This window comes from Aptenodytes patagonicus, chromosome 18 (genome assembly GCF_965638725.1).
Source record: "Aptenodytes patagonicus chromosome 18, bAptPat1.pri.cur, whole genome shotgun sequence".
Taxonomy (NCBI): Eukaryota; Metazoa; Chordata; class Aves; order Sphenisciformes; family Spheniscidae; genus Aptenodytes; species Aptenodytes patagonicus.
This window is the reverse complement of record NC_134966.1, coordinates 2,090,604-2,114,893: the sequence shown is the minus strand read 5'-3', so window position 1 is coordinate 2,114,893 and position 24,290 is coordinate 2,090,604. Positions and strand designations below refer to the sequence as shown.

The following is a 24,290-nucleotide window of genomic DNA, read 5'->3' as shown; positions in this document are numbered from 1 at the left end:
CCTGAGCAGGGGTACAGCAATTCAGACAGATGCTTCCCAGCACGGCTGCGGCGCCGCTGCCGGTGCACACACCCTGCACAGACACCCCGGCTCCCCACTGAAGAGACAAACGGCTCAGAGGTCCCTCTGCCAAAACTGCCTCCTCGCTCTCTCCTCACACAACGTCCACCCCGAACCGTGCCAGGCGCTACGCAAAACCAACAGCTCACCCAAAGGCACTGGGGACAGACCATCACAAGACACCACGGGAAACACAAGGGACAGGGATGAAATACACTGTGCAAGGAAGCGCAGATGCACCTGTGGCGGCATAAGAAGAAGAAATAATCAACACTGACATCTGCTGATAGTTTAGGAGGCTCAAGGAAAGGGATGGGCAACAAGTCAGATGCACAGGTACCAGGTAGCACACCCGTACCTCAACGGCCAACACAAGCACTGGAACAGCGCAGGCACAGAACAGACACACGCGTGGATTTTCACAGCAGTATTTTTGCTAGACAAGGAGAGGAGATGATGCTGCTGCAACTGAAGACAGCAACGTAACATAACCAACGTTACCTGAAGGGCAACCAAACACTACAAGGGACAATTATTTTTCTGGTTTAAACAAGCTGCTCTTAGACCCTTCTTCAGCTCATTTGCACCTGAAGCAGCAGAGGATGCTAATCTCAAAGGTGTTTCCTCCAGCCATCAGTTTGGAGGGATCTGAAACATTAACTTGTTTGTATCAGAAAAGGACAAAGGAGGAGACACTGCTGGAAGCCATGAATGAGTGGGAAGAGCAACCAGACAAGCTGCAAATCGATGCTATTTGTGGGAGCAGTGCCAGCGGATGAATGCAGTACACCATGTACTCTTGAAAGTTGTTCTAACAACCACCTTCTGCAATATTTCGTGTGCCAAGTTAACCCCATGACTGAGGACATCCAGCACTTCTGCTGTGCAGAAAGAAGAATCCAAACCTCCCTCTCTCATTTTTTTTTTATATATATATATATATATATAAAAAAAGACTTACATATATATACACACTCATACATGTTAAGTCTTACTTTCTGTATCTAGTTGTGTATGTGTAAGTGTATATATAAAATATATGTAAAAATTAAATAAGGCTGAGCTTGCTACCTTTTGTAATTAAGGCAGTGGGAGTCATGCTACAGGTTCTCCCGAAAGGACTGAGCCTGCATTTTGTAGCAGTGCAATGACAGTCCTGTTGCAGCAGTGAATGTCATTAAGGGACAGAAAAGGGAAAGATTATAGCTGGGGAAGGGAACTGATAACAGTCCTACCTAGTATATTTAAGTTTCACTCCTTATATACATGTGGCTGTAGAAAAGATGGAAGTTGCATGCACGTTTTGCTCCCCTAATCCAACATCACAGTCAAAACAACACCAAAAAACATACCAAAAGCTATCTGAAGCACACACACACAAAACACCCAACAAATCCATCAAATTTATCCAGGTTGTTTGAAGAGTATCTGCAAGTGCAATGCCATTTACAGGCATGCAGCGTGCTCCTCTTATGGTGAAATTATACCTGAATTTCAACAATGGAAGAAGAGGTAGCAGAACATGATGACCTGCTCAAATACTTTCCAACAAGGGAGAGATCTGATTGCCTTTGACTCAGCTTCACACAACAAAAATACTAAACCTGGCTGGAACTTTGATAATATCCTTTCCCCATCCTTCACTGCTGACTCTTCCCCCATAAATACTTTCTGTCGCCTCTGCTGGACTCTGCTTCCCGCTACTCGCTGGCCTCCAAGCATTTTCATGATGAAGAGGATCACACCTCTCTTTTACTCAATGACTCTTACTTAATGATGCTTGCCAAAGAGAAAAGTTCTAATCAAGGGAAAAAAAAAAAAATCTCTTTTGCTAACAACTTGTGCATTTTGCAAAGGTTAAAGGAGATGCGGTATTAACTCTTGCTATTCACAAGCCAGCTTAGTTCGATGCAGCATTTCTCAAAATGGAAGGGAGAAAGGAGCAAGGGGAAGTGCAAGAGTGTCCTGAAGGCGGATCAGAAGTTGTATCAAGAGACAGTTGATAGCTGGACGCTAGCAATGATATTATCACAAGGGAGTTGAGCTGGAAGCAGGAGGGAGACAAAAAACAGCTTAAGGAATGACAGTTTGATGTATTAAGCCACCTATCTGAAACCCAGCAGGTCACAACTTCTACCACTATCTGTCATCAAAGATCCTAATAGCCTCTAAAAAGAATTTGGCTAAGGAGATAAAGCTCTCTGCAGTTTTATCTGTGGCAGCTACAAAGCCAAATGACTCACCCCCATAACATTAAAGCCAGATAATTTAACGCCAGATCCTGTCAAAACTGTGCCTGTGGTTTTCCCAGCCAGTGATGAGACCACTAAACTGTACCACAACAGTTCTCGGTTATGAATGGTCTCTGACCTTCATCAGCTGTTAGAACTTGAGGCAAATAAAGATAAAAGAATAAATTGTTGTAGAGAAGAGTCAGAAAAATAGACAGTACTCAGCAGCTCACACCATAAGTGAAGATGCTGATAGGAAACCGAGGTTCAGATGGCTCAGATCAGTGACTTCAATTCAGCCAAGAACACCCTCAAGACAGATTTGGAAATCAGGACATCGAGCTTCTAATTTCAGTCTGACACTAATTCAGCTGTGCAAATGTGAACTCATTTCTCAGAGCTTCCTCTGTCTCACTTAGCCGCTGGTAAATATTGGGGGTTTTGTTGTTGTGTGGTTTGTGTTTTGTTTGGTTTTTGTTTGTTTATTTGGAGGCTTTGGTTGGTTGGTTTGGGGTTTTGGTTTGGGGTTTTTTTATTAAATACAGTTTCACACCTAAGATGCTGCTAGGCAAGTAATAATTTTTAGTAACATATTACCAAGACAGACGGTGGAAGAGATGGAAAGAGAACACCTCCTTTCAGAACCACATCTTCCAGCTCAGTTCTTGGAGCTCATCTGCCTCCAATTTCCACAGATACGGGCTGTGCACAGAGTGCCTGAGGCGCCACTAACCTGAATTAACCTGAAATCTGTTCTTTTAGTGACTTAAAGCTTTAGAAACAGAAGAATTCACAGTCTGAAAAAATTACATGCAACTAATTGGCAAAAGACATCCACACACTTAAAAATGACAACGTAAACCAGCCTTGATAGAGTAGAACTTGCCCGGTTTTAATGCGGTTGTCAAGGGTACGATGATATTCAGCTGGCTTTGGTAGTGCCAAAAGACAGTGGCGTATGATAACATTAATACTGATAAAGAACAAAAGCCTGACAAGTGTAATCCTGATACCGGTGTGTTTCCTTTGAGGATTACTCAGCAATTAAAGATTTCTAACAGTTAGTGTTGCATTTCAAAAGGACAATGCTCCAAATCCCTAAGGAAATCATAAGCCATTTACAGATTCTTCTTGGTTTTCAACTTTTTAGAGAGAAAAAAAGCCATGCACATTTAACTGTGTTAACGAGATGAACATCTAAAACATCTAAAAACTTCAAAGAGCTGTTATTTCCAGAATGTAAAGCGTGAGTTCTTCCACAGCAGAACTGGTATGCCGCAGCACCGGCAGATGAGGATTCTTTTTCTGCAATTTATCACTCGTGCTGCCCTGCATTAAAAGAAAGTATTAGGGCACAAATGCCTTTCTGCACTTATTTTGCTATTTTGCTACCGAAAAACGACTGGGTATAATCCTCCTAATAAGAAGGGGCATTCTGGTTGTTAAAAAGAAGCAGAAAGGATCTCGAATTAACCAAAACATTGCTGCAATTTTCCCACTCAGTAGGGCATTTTTGAAAGCTGACTGGTTTGCTGGTAAGACACTGCAGACAGTTTTATGAGGCAGGTGTCTACCAATAAGTCTACCTATAAACTACGTAAAAGCCCAGCTTTTAAAAATATTGTAAGTTCAACAGCTGTCAGTGAGGCCCCTAAGAACTGCCTCGCATTTAGTCATCTTACCGACACTGCAGCCATTCTTCAGGAACCCAGTTAAGACAAAGTGTTGACTTGCATAAAAAGCTAATTGCATACAAGGATCTATCACATCCAGATATTTGAAGGGAGCAGGCAGTATATAAATAACTTTTATTCAGCAGATTATTCTACAAGATAGCTCTGCTGGTTTTTTTTCCCCCTTCTCCTCACCCACTAGTGTCCTTCCAACAATGCAAAAAGCAAAGAGCACCCATCTCAACAGATGCTTGGAGTTGTCATCCTGTAACCCATCTGGGACAACCTATTTTGCAGGTTGTAAAAAAATACTGAATAACTGCCCCAGTCTCATCAGCAGTGCTAGGGACAACACTAAATGTCAAAGCCTGGGCCAGTTTGCCTGATATCAATAGGCCTAACAAATAAACGAATGAAAAGGAATCCTCTTTCTTAGATAATGTGTTAATGAGATCAAGATAACAAGAGTAAAAACTACAATTTGCAGCAGTTACCCAAGATCAGAACTAAAGCAGCTACATCAAGGGGAAAAAAAAAAAAAAGAAAGAGTGTAATATAAGCATTTTAAACAAATAACTTAGGGAAGAGAAGCCCTTTCACTCTATCAACACACAGTGGGCTTTTCTGATTTCCTCTGGGGTCACCTGGGCATGGTAGAAGTGACGCTAGAAGAGTTAGCTTGCATTTTACCCTTTAGCTCACAACGGTTCAATAGAATTAACATTTCAACATTTTTCCACAAGCGCATCTGTAGCAAACGGCACCAACAAATTAAAAGATTCCCCCCAAAATGGGTCAAATCATAGTCTCCAGACAACAGGACTTCTGTCAACTGTATTTCAAGTGGTCAACTGTATTTCAAATGGGAGGGATTTATCTAACAGATTCATCATTGTCCTTTAAAAACTACCTGGAAGGCCTTCAGTCAAGTTTTGACTTGATTTGACCAGATACAGCAACTGGAGTTGCCCATCGATAGGGTGAGCAGCAGCAAGCAGCTGGCAGTGCCCCTCCAAAAAGGCTCCCAGGGAGTAGGGATCATTTTCCCCTGACATAACTATCCTCATCACTCTTCAACTAACTACACAGGGAAGGCAAACTTTAGTTTCTAATCTGTTCTTCTCCCCCGAATTGACAGACCTCAGAAACAGATGCCATTGAGTCAGTATAAGGAACAAAACAGTTCGAGCCACAAGTTTAGCCTTGGGAGCACGCACGCATACTTGAACATTAACATCTTGTCTGAAATCCTTCATTTTTCAGTGCTTTTCTTCTGAAAGCAGAAATGGCAGATACTCATCTCTTATGCATATGACACACAGCATTTTTAAAGTTCTGAGATAAAGGCAATAAACAAAAATACATCGACTACAAGACTCTTATATTCAGTTAGTGCCCACAGTTCAGAATGACATGGGGGGTCTTGGAAGGGTTTCAGGGAGGAACATGCCATCAGTTGACCAAAATGCCAATTACCAATACCAACTATTAATTTTATTCCATGCAAGCACCTAGAACCCTCCAATTACTTTACTTTCAGGGAAAAAACCCCAACCCTACAGTAGGTTTTTAAAGGTTTATAACAGATCCTGCAGAAGGGGATAAACAAATCTTTGTAAAAGGAAAAATGTCATTCTACTAATGCCCTCTGCAAAGAACGGCTACATTAATCTTGGCAATCTTTACAAATCCTCCCCCATGTTTTCGAAAGACAGCCAGAGCATCGAGATTCGTTCAACAAATGGCAGCATGAGTCAGTGGGCCTGGGAGCTGTGGGTAGGAAGGAGTAGATGACGTCCACGGAGTCACAAAAGTCTTCAAATTATTCGTGTCATGACATGATCCAGAAAAGTGACTTATGGTTTAGACATAAACTACATGGGTATTTCTGTACCCGTGCCCAGGGACTCACCAGCAAACACTGTTACAGCAAGCACGTCCCAGTCCATCCACCGAATCCACCTCTCTCTCCTCACCAGGTAAATGTTTCGTGAGCCAGCACGAAACGTTATGCCAAAACCAGCACTAGTGCTCGTACAGGAGATAAGAGTTTAGACCGTACGCTACACTGTCACTCAAAACTGCTCTCAAAAAGTAGAACAGCTCTGTTGTTTTAACCCGGGAGCTCTGCAAAACTCCAGGGGCTTGACAGTGGAGCTGCAGATCACCACTGGTGAAAGAAAGCAGGGAAACGAGCAGGAAAATGCTTGTACATGTCAAAACTGACAAACCCTTATTCACACACTAAAAGGCCTCATACCAGCATGATTAGTCACAAAAGATCTCAGCTTTGGTTCCTGTCAAACCATGCCATTTTACCTTTAATGAGGTATCCCAAAGAGGTAGCCCCCCAAAAAAAACCCCAAAAAAACAAAGAAAATTTAAGAGCATGCCTAGCAGAGAGAACAGACCTGCTTCTCCAAATACAGTCCCAAGCCAACAAAACTCCTCAGCCAGAAGTAGCCCTGATCTTGGGAAGATATCCTTAAATACTGTCCACGTATAACTCAATGAATATGGTGCAGTCACCAGTCCAGACTACCTTTGTCTTCTGCTGGGAGTAGCACCAGAATTGCCTCTTATAGGCTATGGCAGACACTTCTGAATGATATACAGTTTATTTTAAAGTTACTGGACAAGTGAAAGCGAGCTGTGAACGCACATTGAAAAGGTCGAGAGACTTCACCCTCCTTACGAGAAAACTTTTTGCTTCTCTGAAGAAAAACAACTCAGATGTTAGGTCAGTTCCCAGTCCCACACAGCACACAAGACCTCTGCCACGAACACTTTCCAATACAGATACCGGTCTGTGACCCACCTGCTGTCAGAGACAACTAGGTCTCCCATGGTGATGTTGTACTCCTGCCCCAGCTGCAGAGACAGAGCCCTCCATTATAGACATAGCCAGTGATGAAGGGAAAGAGGCAAGGTAGCAGAGGAGAACCTCTTATACCAGTGGGTAACACTCAACTGCTGGATCATGCCACTTTCAAAAATACCACCTTCTGCAATCAGCACAATCTTGAATCAGCTCTCTAGAGGAAACCAGCCTTGTACTCCTCCTTCCTCTTCGTCTCTATAAACAAGAATTTCTTCCCATACTACTAATAGCAACTCTCATGTTTTCTTTATTCAGAGGTACGCTAATTCTGGCTATAAACAGATACACGTTAAATGTTTAGTTTTCGGCTCAGAAAGCAGAAGAGGGCCTGAACAACAGTCTCAGAACTACAGAAACCTTCTCCTTTTAAATATAAAAGTCAAACAAGCCATGCATATTTTATGATGTAGGACTCCCACTTCAGTTGTTCAACCAGGTCTGAGAAAAAACGAACACGGGAGAGAAATTAAACATGGATAGATACTACAATTTTGAAATCAAAAGTTGCTTTAATACCTTTTAATAACTGCACATTCCCTGACCAGACTGATGCAGCTTTGAAGTTAGCTCTGCTAACTCGGAGTGTGTTGGACTAGACACTTCCAGGGGCTCCAGCCAAACTCGATCTTTCTGTGATACTAAATTTATTCAAATCACTAGTGCGCATTCCTGCAATTCTTCCTGAACTATTCTAACAGACTGCTCTCCCCTCAGTGTGAAAGAAAGGAACCCATATCACAAAAAAGCATTGTGCACGGCTTTTTGGTTTGGTTGTGACTTTTTTTTATCTTTCTTTTTAAACCAAGTGTAATAATCCCATTAATGTATTATTATATAAAGTTTCCAGGTAGAAGGGATTTTCCATCTTTTCAACTTGTGAAAGCCCTTATCTAAGACTAACAATTGATCAGAGCAAGATTTGGTTTGTTTAGCGTGGAGTCAATACCAATTTCTCAGCTGAACAATTAATTTTTTAAACTAGCTCTTACCACTCCAATTAAGTCTCCTCGTCCATATTCACCCGTCAGGTGCTTTTTTCCATCATCCATCCGTATGACTGAGCGAAGTCGACCATTCAACACAATGTACGTGCAGTCCGACTTGTCACCCTGCCTGCAGGAAGAATAATCAATAACGAGGATTAGTGAAGCATCTTTGCTCAGCAAATGCATCTAGAGTCTTTTAATAAGTTGATCATCTTTCCCTACCTGGCTTAGAGGACACAGGAAAATGTTTAACCAACAGTTAAACATAACAAGCAAACAAGAAACTGAACAGGCATCTGTTAAAAGGTGACTTGAAAATATGTTTAATGTTTAAATGTACATGCTTTGCACAACTGGTTAATGTTAGGTCTGGAAGCAGATGACCAGAATGCAAGTGGTCTCTAGGGGAGACAACAGGCTCGTAACTGGTTACAGCAGGAGCTTGTCGTCGTTGCAAGGTCAATACGGATGCACAGAGAAATTCTGCAAGTCAAAGACAAAACCCCCTGAGTGGCTCAGGATTTGGATTCCTTTCAGTGCACACATCTTGGTCTATCAGGAAGGTTTTGCTATATCAAGTTTGCATGATTAAGAGTGCTGTTTGGCATGCAGATTTCCAGCATAACCTAGCGCACGGATGAAATGCCATACTTCTGGTAGTGGAGTTAAAACTAACGCAAGGAATTCCGAAAGATTTTAACAAGATTTTGACAGCTATGACTGCTTTGATGCACAAAGTAATCCAAAACTTCCATTAGCATTAGTGCTGTGGTATAGTTATAAAAATTAATATTATAATTATATAGAACACATATGAAATTAGACCTTTATTCTCCCACCACTGCAGCAACCATATAATGGCTCAAACGTATCCTAGTACAAAAGTACATAAAACTAAGTTTTCCCAAGGATAACTTTTGCCCCTTAAACATAAAATGCAGTGCCTATTGTCAATTTACTATTGAATAAGCCTAACTGAATTACCTTTTTGTTGTTTATTTTAGAAAGGCTGAAAAACTCTTTGAGCAATAGACGTTCATGCCCTTAACAATGCAGAAACTACCACCAGAACATACAACTGCCTATGTCTTAATCGATTATGTCACTTCAAAAGCTTGCCGAGACAACATAAAGGATGAGAAATAGTATGAAAGAATTTTAATAACACCTGGAGACAAGACACTGAAGCAATGTTGATGGGCACTGTAGAAAGAAAATAATCTCAAAATAGGCAAACAGATAAACCTGATGGAATGGTTGATAAATTTAGTCCAATGAGTTTCTTATTCTATGTATCACCAAGGGAGCACAGCTCCTATGAAAATGTAAATATTCAACAGACAACATACAATTTTGTCCACATCTCACCTGTAAACAGCTCGTCCAGCCTCAACCTCCATCCAATCCAGGGCAAAGTCAATTTGCCTAACAAAAGGGGACATTCTCTTCACAACAGTGTGGGCCACACCGAGAACTACGCTTGGCTGCTCCCGCATTATCCTAGAAGGAAAAAAAGCCTTATTCAAGTACTTCCCCAAAATAGGAATAGGTAGACACAGATACAACATCCCGATGCAGCTGTTGCCAATGCAACTGGGCAGTTAGATAGGCACTAATTCAGAAGTTAGTACATACCCATACACACACTCCACTATCACCTCAACCACACTACATCAGTGATAGTTTGATGAAGTATGGGGCTGGCTGGCCTTCCAGCCTAGCCCAAATGAAATGTCACTCAAAGTTGACACTGTCCTAGTAGCAGTAGGACTACGCTAGTAGGATGCTAGCTAGTCCTGCTGTCTGGCCCAACTTCCTTCTTTAAGTGAGCAGCGGGATGGATGGGAGCCACGCTAGCTCTTGTTTGAGTCGACCTCCAAACCTCCGCTAAACTCAGGTCTCTTATAACTCAGGAAAATGTTCATACTGCCCAGAAGATTGTCCCTCCCTGCCATTCTGCACCTCTCAGTCTCTCACACGTGCACATGTGCTCACAGTTTCACCCAGATTTTATTTCAGGTATTGTACGCAAAGTCTGATGCTCTTCAAAATAAGAGACCTGCTCTGTATTTCAAATGTTCCCTTTTCCCTGCTGCAAAGACCACAAAGAACTGAAACATCTCCTAATAAAGCTTCTGATCTTCACACTGAAGCTTTTGAGTGATGCTTAAAGTCTTTAGTAGTAAAGATACCATGTAATTCAATACTTTTCCCAAACCGAAAAACTTTGAGAACGTTCTTTCAGTGGTAACTGCAAACTCAACACTGACTGCGAGGCCCGAGGGAAATCACGCTCAGAGACACCTGGTAACTGCTCACGAATGTCTTATTTCTCATTCTTTTTAGCCTAAAGATCACTGCATCCCGTTACCTTGTGAGTAAGCACTCAAATTCTTACTGAAGCACTACTCCACAGGAGTGATCTGATCACGCACATCTCTAAACGGTGTACCCGTTAGGACATCTTATCTTTTCTGTTCCTGCACAGAATCAAGAGCAATTGATGGCAGACTACTAAAAAATAGTTATTTCACAAGAGGCAGCACAATTCAGAAAGAAGTAGGTAAGTGTATGCACACCCAGTACGTGACGTGCATGCAGATAGAGATGAGGGAGCTACGTTAAAGCCACACATGGGCAGAAACAAAGAGAAAACGATAAATACTTAGTATGTTTTCTGCATCAATGTTCCCTTTACAATAAAGATACCAGACTGCCATAAGACAATCTACTTAGGAGACCCTGTGTACGTGGGAACTCTCACTAAGCACAAATCATATAAGCTTCGTATCTAACCTCACACCCTAAAAAATAGGGAGGAGGAGAGAAAGGCATGGAAAGAGCACTGTCAGTCTTTGTTCCCTAACTGAAATACGGTTCCTTGTGGACCACTGTAACTTGGCAGAAATGAGAGAAAGCCCGAGTAGAGATCCATAATCCTAGAATGTAGTAACAAAAGCAAACTCACCAGGAGCCTGGATGAAGCACAGAAACTTCCCTAAAGTTTCTAAAACATCAGATCTCTCATTCATTAGTCCTATAGCTGCAGCAAGACACCCAGAGCTAACAGTGACTAGGGGTCAAGTGCAGCACACGGAGCACTGCAGGGAGCTTTCATGTTTATCTACTCTCCTTACCCAATGCCTCAAATTACTACTTTTTGCAATAATGAGGCTTATAATTTCTTCAGCCGAAATCCCTGAATTTGAAACAGAAGAGATTCATAGGTGTATATCCCATATTCCATACTAAGCTCATCGCATGCATACCCCTGCCCTCATATATGCTACTAGGTAAATTAAACTGAACACCAACTCTTGCATTTAGCACTGTTTAAAATCCAGCCCTCCAAACAGGATCATGAAAAAGCAGGACAGCTTTCCTCTCCTGCCCCTCTTCTCTTGCCCCGAGGCTTCCATGCGCCCCCCATCTCCGACCCAAGATGCCTACAGATCACCTTGGTTTTGATAAGCTAGTATTGCACGTGCAAACAACAGGTTATCTTACGGAAACTTTACCACACTACCGTGACTTGGAGCAAAGGACAAAGGAGCTGGAAAAGGCACCCCAGGATAAGCACTAATAAACAGACAACCCTAATCCCTCAACACACGCAAAACACCCAGCCCTACCCCCTTCTCAGCTGATTTAAAAGTTAAATAAACTCCCTGAAAACTCCTGAATGGTTTAGCTCATTATTTTTACTCTACTTGCTTATTTAGCCCTCAAAGTCTCCTCTCACACAGGCTGTCTGCTGTGATCAATAAAAGCCATTTACTCCTTTTCCTCGCTCAAGATATGTATCTTAATACTTAATGCATTCAAAATGTAAACTACTAACAGGCTGCTTTTATTTCCATCTGGAGCTCTCTGTTATTTCACTGAGTGCTATACAGCTTCTGGAAGAGTATTAGCATGGAAAGTAAAAGCCCACCCTTACGCACAAGAAGAGAGAAGCAGATTTTTCCCGCCCCCCCTGTTATCAGCCCGGTTTCCTTCCTTTCACCTGGGCATTTTCATCTTTGCTCTTCTGCTTTGCACATGCCTGACACTGGGAAAACTAAAAGCCAAAGCTCTGTACTACAGAAACCTGTTCCTGAAGGGATCCTCAGGCTTCTTTATTAGAAAGCTCACCAAATACAGTGATGAAAAGGCTAAACTAGTGCCTGTGAAAGCCTGGGACTTATGCAGATATTCTTGTGGATGCAATTTGATATTCAGCTTGGCTGGCAATACAAAATAAAAATCAAAGCATTCCTGCTAACCTGGCAAGCGCACAAGATTAAGACTCTAAACTGTGAAATTTACTGAAGCAGAAAATGTGACAGAGTCCCTAGTACTGCAGAACCTGAATATATTCCCTCAAGAGAGTGGTGACAACTTGATTACACTGTTCGTCAGGAGACACCAACAGTTGCAGCGTAGGCACTGCACACTTAGTACATCAGTTCAGCAAAATAGCAAAGCATTCAAGGTATATACTATATAATTAGCTTGTGTCACCCCTATACTTAAACTCTACATTTACAGATAGTTATTTAGTCGTGTTAGTACCACGTAAAAGGCTCCTGCCTCAAAATTTCAGTGAAAAGTGTTGTCCAACACCCAACATGCAATCCTAAAGCCCACTGGTTTGCTAGAACTGGCAATTCTAGCCCCTGCTGGGCTACTTCCATTACTGTGCTCTTTGCCTAATGGCAACTATTAACCGTGTTCTTTCTGCTTTGCCTTCTCATTAATTATTGAGAAAAAACACATACAAAGTTCCAGGGCAGCTCAAAGAAAAAGAGTAATATATTTGACAAGAAAGGAAGAAAGGAATTTTGGAGAATAATGGAGGTTCTTGTCAAATTTCTTCTGGTCAGTAAGATAAGAGCCAAAAAAAAAAAAAAAGAAAAGAAAAAAAATCATTCCTGTGAGATTCTGAGCGAAGGAGAAAGCCTAACATTGTAGGACTATGAGCACAGAATTTGGCACAAAAAGTGGAAAATAAAACATTTCTAATTTTATCAACAAGTTTTTCTTTCTCATAGAGTCCAAAGCAAAAATGAACAAACTTGAAGAAACCTCATGCTTTTCAAAGACTTTCTACAATGGCACTTTTAAATATAGGAACAGGAGTTAGAAGTGATATAAAACTTGGGTTTCCGGAGAAATTGTGAAGATGGAATGCTGGAAGATCACAGAGATCGTAAAATGCAGAGAACTGGCAATAGAGCTTTTAAAGGCGAAAAAGAAAGATTTGCAAAGGTCCCAGAAATGATGAAGAGGTGATGGCAGTGACGGGTTTGAGATCACTGACTGGTAAGGAGTTAATGGAAGCTAAAAGATAAGTTGGAATAAACAAGAGACAACTCGATTCTCGAGAGAGAAGAGAAAACTCAGGAAAATGAGCTCAAGCAAAGGAGTCAATCCAGGACTGAATATCAAAACTGAAAAACAGGAGGAAAAGGTAGAATCTGACTGGTTGGCTGAGACAACAAAATGAAATTTAAAGTAAAAAACAAGTGAGAAAACAACAGCAGAAAAAGAAAGAAAGAAAGAAAAAGTAGGAGTTTAGAAGAAATAGATCCGATAGCGCATGGAATGGCACAAGTGGGGAGCATCTATCAGAAATTAGGTCAAAGAGTTGACATCCACCGCACAGACCTGGAAAAACACAGCTAATCAACCAAGCACACTGCTGAGAACAGAATGTTCAGTTTTATAGTATACAGCCTTTGCCTGAGGTGAAAAAACAAAAATCACAGAATAAGATTCTGTGGTAGAGTTGATTAGTAATACAAACAATTAGAATTATTTAGAAAGTAAGAAGTACACGGAAATACACAAAATAATAGTGGCCTAGAAAACACAACCTCAAAAAGTCCTACACACAACACAGGACTGATGGCACATTCAAGCAGAAGTTGAAAAAAGGAGATTAGAAAAGGAAATAGAGGTATTTGACACAAATTACGTGTTTGAACTAATAGTAAGTCTTAACAATAGGATCATGGAATAAATCAAGAGCATTAATCGTTAATATTGGACAATGAGACTAACCACAGTCATCATATCGGGTTTAGGTGTGTGGTTTTTAATCAAGAAATACCTATATCCCCCTTTAAGCATTAAGTCACAAGTCATGTACTACTTCCAAGGTCCAGAAAGGAACCTGTCTTGCACAGGGGGCATTATTCTTTGACCAATTCTATTAGTGAGCATTGAAAACCTACAGTTACACCAAGACCAATCATTCATAAGACATCCAACAGCCCGGGCTGTGTTTGGAAACTGCACTGGGGTGGTTCTCCAGCAAAAAGGAATAATGAATCTAAGAGAAAGGGCCTGGCAAAGAAGCACTTAAGCCAGCAAAGCATAGGCTCTGGCCAGACTTTCTCATTTGGATTATGAAGTATACAAGTCTTGGGTCATAAATCACACCCCATTGGGTTAAGTGCTCTATAAACCCGGAACAAAGGAGATACCACCATTTAATATTACCATGTTCCCTGCATTACTTCTTGCTGGAGATAAAGCCATCTGATAGATGGGTCAGAGCTCATCTGGGCTCTTAAAACTCTCACGTAAGCTATCTGGTTTGCTACAGCATGTACTGTAGCAGTACTACGCCACACATACATCCATTTGTTCAAAAGGGCCATAAAAAATAAAAAATAATAATAATAATAAAAAAAAATCAATACATGTTTTCATGGCAGAACTCACTCATAGAAATGGGACTTGGAAATAGACAGGAAGCTGCAGTCTCGGTTGGCCTTGATGGTGAAAATCAGTGGTTCCCCAGTCAGGACAGCGAGCTGGCCTACGAGTTCTCCTGGATGGGTAATGAACAGACAGGTGTCCTCCTCCGAGTCTATCTTCCGTTGGTACACGTGAAGCATCCCCGAGACCACAAAGCAAACATTAACATCCTGGAGAAAATGGAAAAAGAGCTCAATAAAATCCCCTAAGATTTTAAAAGCAATTATCACAGTGACAGTACTATCATGACCGATCTGTTTTCCAGAAAGCTCCCTATAGATTTTGAACAATTAGGTGATAAAATAAGACACAATAGTGAATTATTAAAAACAGGTTATGAATATTTAAAACTAAGCAGCCACAACATTGAAAAATGTGTTTCTCTTTGTATGGTTATGAAAAATGAAGGCTGCATCTATAAGATCTCAAGAAATAACAACGGAATTGAGAATGGAGGTAATGGGGTAATCACAGCAGCATGATGAGGGACATCGCAGTTCAGCAGAGCAGAATACAGCAGCACCATAACTGGAGCTGCCCCTCATCTGCTTTACATAAGCTTGTCTATTTACACAGTATTATTATAAATTAATCTCGTTATATCCTAAATACACTTTGCTATAAACAAATAACCCTGGATTTCTATTGTAAGGGGGGAAAAAATACTTTAGTGCAACCAAGTGACATGACCAAAAGCCCGCAGTGCAGGGCATGATAAAGGGCTGCCCAGTCTCCATACCTCCTCAGGAAGGATGGAGGTACGATACTCCATACCTTCTCGTGAAGGTACCCAAGAGCTGAAACCAGACAGGTACCAGATTTCCACTCTGGCTCTGGCTACGCTGCTTACTCTGTGTGGGCAGAAAGGCTGAGAGCTGGGATTGTTTCACCTCAAGAAGAGAAGGTTTGGGAGGGGTCGGGGGGGGATTTTTTATTTATCGTCAATGTGTATAAATACCTTATGGTGGAGGGCAAAGACTGAGCCAGACTTACGTCCTCTCTACTCTCAGATGACGCCCACTCACCTGATCTCCTTGCCTCGATAGCACAGTCCCAGCAGTAACCTGATGCAGCGTCACTTTGCCATTCAACAACGAAGGATCCTGGAGAAGAAAGGGGCGGGGGGTACAATTTACTTGTCGGTGCACATATAAAGATCCGAGAATGTGAGGAAGCATTGAAATAAAGCAAATAAGAATAATAATTACTAAAGACAATGTAATAAGTACTTGAATCTCTTTTAAATATGGTGCATGATTTTTATATTTCTCTACCCAACAAACATTTCTTCCAGAAGAAAAAAGGTTTCATTCGTTTCAATTGATCAGACTTAGATTCTTAAGGATTTTACATTTGTCAATTTTGCCCCCAGACTCTTTTAAGGGTCTATAACAAAAAAAGACCTATATCAGCTGGCATGAAAATCATGAAATACGAAGTTATTTTCAAAGGAAGGTGAAACCAGAAGAGACTGTCTACATCATGGAGGAACTGGACGAGATGATCTAACACTTGCTTTATTGCAGCCCTCCCCTGGTCACACAGCTCAGCTGTGCTGTGCATACATGGCAGGTTTTCATACACACTGTAGACCAAAAGCTTCCCCAAAGTAACGAATTCTGGCGTGCATGCGCACATGGATTGCACAGGAGAGTGGGAATTTTCCTCCCGACTGAAGAGCACACGGGAGGGAGGGTCTTTCCAAAAGCCTGCCCTCAGTTTGGACTCAACCCCAAATCCTTGCAATGGCAAGGAGCTGATCTGGTTAAGCGCATCAGCTGATCAGAAGACTCCTTCCCAGCTCCAAAGCTGGTCACCACCGTAATCCTGATTACACAGACAACCACCAGGCATGGAGAGAATTTTCTTTCATCTCAAAGAACTGCCCATACAATTTGGTGTCCCGTGTGCAGTCGGTATCAAACCCTAATGCTTCAGGCCACCTTTGCTTCAGCAAAACTTTCACCCAAACCAGCAAATCTTTAAAAGCTCAACAATTTATTATCATCATCCGAATGGGTAGGGGCAAAAATGCAGGCTCAATTACGTGATTCTTGCTTTATGCTAAAGAGTGACAGTGCAGTCCTGGCGTCTCGCAGCTTAACCTCTGCAAGGCAGAGCCGGACACTACTGTGTCCAGTACTTTGCCACAGAGGTAGAGCCACTAAAAGCAAGAGAGCTGCATGCAGCACAAGCAGCAGAGCAGCATCTGCCCATAGTCATTAACCTTACTGCAGCAGGGAAACAATAAAGTAGAGCTGCAAACATTTTACCATTGTAATTGTTATGCCAGGTTTTTCTCTTTTCATTTTTGGTTGGAAAAAAATAGAGCAAGTGAAATAATCAGAATTATTCTTTACACCTACAGCTGATAAAAAGAACAGATTTTCATCAAAAAATAGGTTTTTATTGAAACCAATCTGTTTCAGGGGAACATATCCTATGCAAAGAACCTGACAAGCACCTGTCAAAATATTTCAGTTCAGCAATATCAACTCAACTAATTCTATGATGTTTTTTCTATATTTATACATTTATGGCTGTATAGTATTACCGATATTAAAGACAAAGTTTTAACTACGAAAGTATCTCACAGTAAGGGAATACAAACTCCCTCATGAGCTCTACTTATCAACGGCTTTTTTTGGCTGCATTAGCTCTGACAAAAATTGTTGCAAAGATTTTCTTCATGTCTAAGATTACTAAAGTATTGGAATAGATGGCAATGAAAGCTGTGAAGTCCTCATCATTGGAGATCTTTAAGAACAGGTTAGACAAAAACCTGCCAGAAATGACTTAGCAATATTTGATTCTGCCTTGGGCATGAAGAGACTGAATGACCTCCAAGCAGTCCTTGAAATCCTGCTCTTCTGCGCTGTTACCACACTGATTAAGCAACAAAGGAGTTGACAAACAAGATCACAGACAAGATCCATCCTGTCTAGTATCTTCCCTCTTGAATGGGCAAGAGCAGCAAACCCAAATTCAGCATTGCATAGTTACAGGGTTTGAACTAAATAACTTGGCACTGATCCCCTCAGCCTCATCTAGCCACTGGCTTTTAGGAAAAGTCGTCGCTAGCACAACAAAATCCATTTCACAGCAAGTTTCTTTCTTTGTGTTACTATAATAGATAATAAATTAGCAGAGGTTTATGATGCAGAAGTGAAAGCACAAACCACTTCTAAACAATGAACAAAAGCAGTAATTAACTGGGACAGACAAATATTTATTTTGTCAAAGGAAGCGACTTAATTCTCTTATAACCGACGCAGAAGATATGCCCTGCAACATTGTTTAACTCTCATATCAAAACTGCAGATAAAGCTGAAAACATGTAAAAGTTGCATGAGATTGAAAACCATTCATGACAGAGACCCAAGGAATTCAAGTTATTTAAAAACAAAAGAAAAAAAAGAAATTCTTAATTCTGAAGTCAGATACCTAAGGGTCATTTGAAATAATATTGCCTCTCTCCTACAGTAAATCATCCCCCCCCCCTTACAGTCTCATGAAAAAAACCAACCAAGCAACCAAAAAACAAGCCACCACCATCTGTCATCAAAACATCTTGATTTTATTCACACTGATTGGCTGCTCTGAAAAATGACATCTTAAAATGCCTCCAGCCAGCTAAGAAATAAAAGATCTAATCTAATTTTTAAAGAGAAGAGCTTACAGAATTCATTTTCTTCCTTAAGTAGTATTGAACACAAATATTTTAAACACAATAAGATTTTTCTTCCATTGCCTGTAGAAGAATCAACTTTTGCTATCCTGCATAGAAAAAAATCAACATTGACCTTTAAATGAGATTTCTAGCATTTGGCTACATTCCATCAGATTCTTATTTGCTTGTGAAAAACTTGAGTTGCTATAATATCAAAGTTTGAAAAGCCTACCTTATTTCATTATTATTTAGATCTTCATGTTAAAAACACTGCCTATTAGGTGCTGCATTTTAAGGATACTGTTCCAATTAACTTCAACTCTAATCTGTTTACTTGTTAATTACTGAGAAATTTATTCTAGATTCACAAAAACAAAAAAAGTGCTGTAATCGGTAGTTTCAGTGATGCTGGAATTTTTGCTCGTGATCCAATAGGTCTAAAAAGGAAGACATCAGTTGTATATTGGATACAAACTTTTGTCACAAGTGGCGTCTGAGGCCAGTCCTATCAAGAACAAAAGGCTGAACAGAACAGATGAAAGTATCTAGCCCTATTTTATTCTATCTGTAACAAGAATTTCTTCTAAAATAGTCTGTAGCCTTTCACGAGGATATAAATGCCTGAAAAAAACTGAAAATTAACGTAACAAGACAGTTAAGTCTCCTGCAGACTAACAGCCAGTACTGCACCCCTTAGTCAAATCAGTGACAATGTAGAGCACGTATCTCAAGCCTCACTGCTGGTAGCTGAAAGATCATGACCAAGATTTCAAAGTTGCAAGGGGAATAATTTGGAAGTCAGCAGGGAATGTTAAAATCCAAAAGTAAAGTCTTTTAAATTCTAGCAAGTGTCGCTTGGTGAGACCTCTTAAGGCAGAGGAGGAGGCTGCAGCAGCTGTGCCCAGGCCTCTGGCAGCATCAACAGACTTGAGCTACTGAAATATAAGCTGTAAGAAAACTAGGGTATCTGTGACTGATTTAGACAGATGTGCAATTTTCCTAAATTGTCTGATTAGCTGCATGAACAGACACACCTCTGTAATGAAATGCAGCTGGAATCATTGGAACGATGAAAACAAACATTTGCATTCCTTCTTACAACGTGAAGGTGATAAACAGGGGCCGAGCTCAATGACGACTGTGAGGGCACCAAGCATCTAACTTGGAATGGCATGGCACAGTCACTCAGCTGTGAAATGCATTCATAGCCAATGGCCAAATACAGAGTAATTCCAAAAATCAAACGAGGCACTCAGATGCTATGCCAACAGGATTAATAGATTCAACAATCACCTGAACGCCTTTACAGAACTTCTTCGCACGGGATGCGAGAGCATGAAATTACAAGGCAGCAGAAATTGCACGTTTACTTCTCACATGGATAAATTTGTACACAGTGAGAAAAGATTCATGCAGTGCATTTCAGTATAGTCTTTTCAAATGGCAGAATAATTTAGATTTATTTCAGTCCTGCTAATAACTTCAACAAACTTGAGAATAAAACATTCAGATAGTCTACAGTGTACTAGGGAGACAATATACTTTTTAGTGCCTGGCAGAATGAGATGAAAAGCAAAACCAAAGCCATTTCTTCCTGCAATAACTTACATCAAGTTTCATCAAGGTTGAAAGGTCTTTCTTTGCTGCTTCAACGATGGCATCGATATGTTTGCTGTTACAGGAATCTTGCACAGCACTATAATGGAAAACTGCTGAAGGAGTTTCTGTCACCGTCACCGTCTTCTTCAATATTGACTGCAAAGAACAGATACAACAAGTATCAGTTTAGATGTTATAATTGGCACCTACCCAGCAAAAACTTGCTGTATAATCTGTGTTCTCGATCCACCACAACTGGTGGCCTGGGGAAAAAAAAAAAAAAGCTAGGTTTCCAAAAAAGCAACAGCTCACTACCTTCATTATCCTTGTATTTTTCTGCAAAGCTTGACACTCAAGTCAAACAAAGTTACGCATCACAGCTTGCGAAAGGGAAGAGTAAGAGACTTCAGAACCCGGGCAGCTGCCAGCTTGACAGAACTAAAACTTGATCAACACCGTATACAAAGATGGAGGAAAAGATAAAATGTCTGTCAAGGTCACACTGAGCTGCCACAGTTTCTCTTCAGATTTTGGCTTGCAGTTTTATAATTCAAGAGCATTTTTGTGCTCTTAACTTCCAGGTCAGTATTCGTAAAAAGCAGACCACAAAAAGAAAAACAGATTTATAAAACATGACTGAAATCCTACAGGAAGTTCACAGGCTGATACAAGTTTTTTAATTCCTTGCTGCAAAGTAGTTCTCACAAATAAAGTATGGTCTGACAAATTCACCTTTCCAGATAATCCTCTTCATGAGTCAGAGGAAGGCAGTACCTAAAATCAAGAAGTTGCAGCAGTGCTTTCTCATTACTTGCCAAGGGAATCTCCACAGAGTTTCAAGATCTGCACTAAAAAGCCTGAACAGTCACCAAAACCTAACTGAGACAACTGTAAGTTAAAACACACCAATACAAGACCACCAAATACCACAACTCATACAGAGTTGCGAGGGCAGCGTTTCGAAGTAAGGGACAAAACACTTAAATTACTCAAAGGATAACGATGAGTAAGGGAGTACAACGCAAGAAACATGCTGGAGTCTCCAAAGGAGAAGACCTACCTTGCCCACAACGGGACTGCTGGCAGTGTCCTCCGAGCCAAAGTGCACTCTGGCTCTTTCATATGCCATGTCCATGTCTGACTTCGCACCGCTGGAATTATCTATGAGCAATATAAAAATCTTTTTTTAAGCACCCCCTTTATTACAGTTTCTCAGAAATAGCAGATAGTACACGAAGTCGAGCAACTTTTTGTTTGTTTGTTTCTGAAGCTGAGGATAAAATAGAAAGTGGCCCTCACAGGTCTCACTTATTTAATTCATGAATTTGAAGTCACTAACAACTTCTGCTCCTTACTTCCCAATTTTAATACATCTTAATTATATTAGCTCCTTGGCTGTCCCATCCACCTTCCAGGAACTTATCTGAGATAATCAATAATGCAAACATAACTGGGAAACGCTTTCTATTTAATTACCTTCAATAGGATACCCACATATCAGCCTGATGATTTACAGATGGGTTGAAGAATCATGCAGAGATTGCAATTTCCTTTAACAAATAAACCTATAATAATTTCTATCATATTTCTATGCCTAATATATCTCAAAAATATACTGTATTCAGAAAACTTTAAGTTTTCTCCCTTACACTTTTTTCCTTCTGTTACTACATTGTTCTTATACTTTTGCTTTTTTAAATACAAATTGCTGCTCAAAAATAGGACGGGCCCTTAGGAAAAGCAATTGTCTCTCCTGACTATTAGGTAACAAAATTCAGCAAACTCTGAAAGGGCTCAAATTTTTAATTCTGAATTCCTCCCCCATCCCCCCCCCGCCCCAGACACACTTGAGTTTGCCCAGGATAGCCCTGATCTTTGGAAAGTTGCCTTTTGGAAACATGGAACTACCCTATATTTACACCCTTGTTACATATGATCATGTGAAAATATTACCCTCCCATGAACAGCTGTCTACAAATTTAATTTTAAAAATACAATTATTTTATTTCTGAAGGAGCTTGACTCCTATCTCCGCCCCAGGTAAGACAAGGAGAGAATCCTACTGTCCCAAGGATTCAGATCTACCTCAGAGTACTCCTTTCATGTTATCTACAAATACGAACAAATCTTTGCATGTAGTAAATCCACATCTGCCACTGGGGTCATAACATCATTTAATGACCAGCCTCCAAACAAGAAACCCAACAAGTTGACCCAAAGGACTGTCATCAGCAAAACTTACAAACTGTGAGACAAAAAAAAAAAAAGCTGTTGATGCTACTAACTGAATTTCATACACACTGCAGCATTAAAGACCCTAAATTAGTTATAAACAAAAAAAGCTAGGCTAGTAGAAATAGCAGCATGGAACTCCATATGGGCTGATTTGACTACCTGTCAATTATACTGCCCCACAAATCACAGTGTCAACATAATTACTAAGCCCCAATACACCAAGTGCACATTAAATCTAAACACACACTTCTCAGGTTAAACCTAAATAATCTGATAATGGGCACGTAGGCATGAAAAGCATCCTCTACATAGCTGTGCATATTAAAAAAATCAGAGAGAGGAAAAAGAGGAGGCATTCTAAGAGTGAAAGCTTATGTCTACTAGACTTCTATTCAAAGTAGAAGTCTCCATCTCAGTCATAGATACGAGCTTCCCACACAGTGATTAATTAAACTGTCTTATTGCTCAAATGGGATTTAGAAAGGATACAGCAGAACAAGCTTTAACTAGAACTGTTGAGTCAAAAGAACAGAAGGCAGTGGGAAACTCAAGAGTGGAATGCAATCCTGTTTGATGAACACATGCTCGCTGGTATCCCACACACTGCTGGTATGGAAGTCACTGCAAAAACAATGGCAACTGACACAGTCCCTGGCAGTATTTCAGCTGCCTCTTTCCTTCCAAGTACTCGCTCACTGAACTACCTGCTTTTCCTAATGCAGGTGGTCCTGTGCTCCTGCATGCATGCTGTAGGGTCACGGCTTCAGTTTTGAAGAAGGAAAAGCAGCTTCTCTTAACTCTTGATAAAAAATCCCCGACAAACAAACCAATAAAAGATAACTGATATTTAACCTTAAAAAAATTAAGTTGGGAACATTTACTTCCAGGAACAATAAAACTGATGAAGTTACCACATACAAAAGATCCCGTTGTTTTTTTTGGTTCATCTACTTCTTCTGTCCCCCAGCCCAGATACTCCACATGACTTAATTACATCTTTCTGCACATAAAGGGTTAGTATACTTAAAAAGTAGACTATCCTAAGTTGGCAGGATCCTATTTCCTCACCTACACAATTGTTATGTTTCAAGTTAGATAGCTATACAAAAACCAGAAGAACAAATTACACCCCAACCTCAGGAGCAACTGAGGCAAAAATATTTTCCCCAAAGTAATTTTTAGCAGTTTTGGTTAATTCTAATGAGCCAAGCAAATCAAAGAGACACTGAGATAATAGCACCTGTATGACTCTAACAACAGACAGTTCTCCTCTCTCTGAATCAATAATAAACACAGTCAATATTCCCATGGAGTCTGAACACACAGTAAGGTAGTGGAATAGAATCTGAAGCAAAATCTTGATCCTTTCCTTACAGAAATCAAGATACTTTCCGCGCAAGCTAAACAGTGACTGTAACCTCAGTGCAGTGAACAGAAATCAGCTCCGTTAACTGAGGCAAATCATAATTACCCAATTAGATACGCTCCTTCTGTCAGTAAAAATTAATTTTCTCTCTCTGCTAAGCTCTGTGTACCCTGACATAACTCTTATGACACATGAAAGGAAGGACAAATGGACATATTCACTGTTAAGTATGCAGGGATCCTTCCACATAAAAGCTTCTAAGAACACACATGGACTCTACCTTAGAAGCGTTACAGGGCTGCATAGGCAGATCTCACTGAACTACTTTATTTACCTGGTGGAAAAATGGCTATGTTCAGAGTAAGCGTTACTGAATCCACCGCTAAATCAAGTCTGCTGGTACATTTTATAATGCATAGTGCAAAACAACCTAAGACATATGAAAATAAACCCAAGTCTTGCACGGGTCACTTCAATATTTTCCCTTAATTTGTTTCCCTGGTTTAGAAAGATGATCTACTTATCACTAGCCAAAATCCTAACTTCTCTGCCACATCCACCCCTCTGGACAGTAACATGGAAGTTATGAAAAACTGTAACTGGGACATTGTACATTTGCACAGCAGAAACTGAAGAGAAAGTGAATCAACTCTCTATTGTTAAAAATGAAGCAGGATGCAAGAAACCCTACTACCCGTTCTTCTCTTCTCTACGTACCACCAACTTAACTGGATAGCAACAAGTGTTAGAAACCTTACACTGGGGAAAGCCCTCAACGCTGAGGGCTGCCTCAGCCTGTCTCCCTCCTCTCTCCTTGCCTCCGTACTCTCTAACCCCTCATA

General features: G+C 40.6%; 1 protein-coding gene across 2 annotated transcripts in view; it reads right to left on the bottom strand.

Annotated features, from left to right (window-relative positions):
- PNPLA7 (patatin like domain 7, lysophospholipase) overlaps positions 1-24,290 on the bottom strand; it is a 128,086-nt gene that overhangs the window by 84,064 nt on the left and 19,732 nt on the right. For both annotated transcript variants that reach the window (XM_076355052.1, XM_076355054.1), the window contains exons 14-19: positions 20,908-21,008; positions 19,857-20,003; positions 15,604-15,681; positions 14,543-14,748; positions 9,200-9,331; positions 7,835-7,958 (exon numbers count right to left, since the gene is read on the bottom strand). In XM_076355052.1, the coding sequence (XP_076211167.1) occupies positions 7,835-7,958; positions 9,200-9,331; positions 14,543-14,748; positions 15,604-15,681; positions 19,857-20,003; positions 20,908-21,008 (788 nt within the window). The remainder of the gene's footprint in view (positions 1-7,834; positions 7,959-9,199; positions 9,332-14,542; positions 14,749-15,603; positions 15,682-19,856; positions 20,004-20,907; positions 21,009-24,290) is intronic.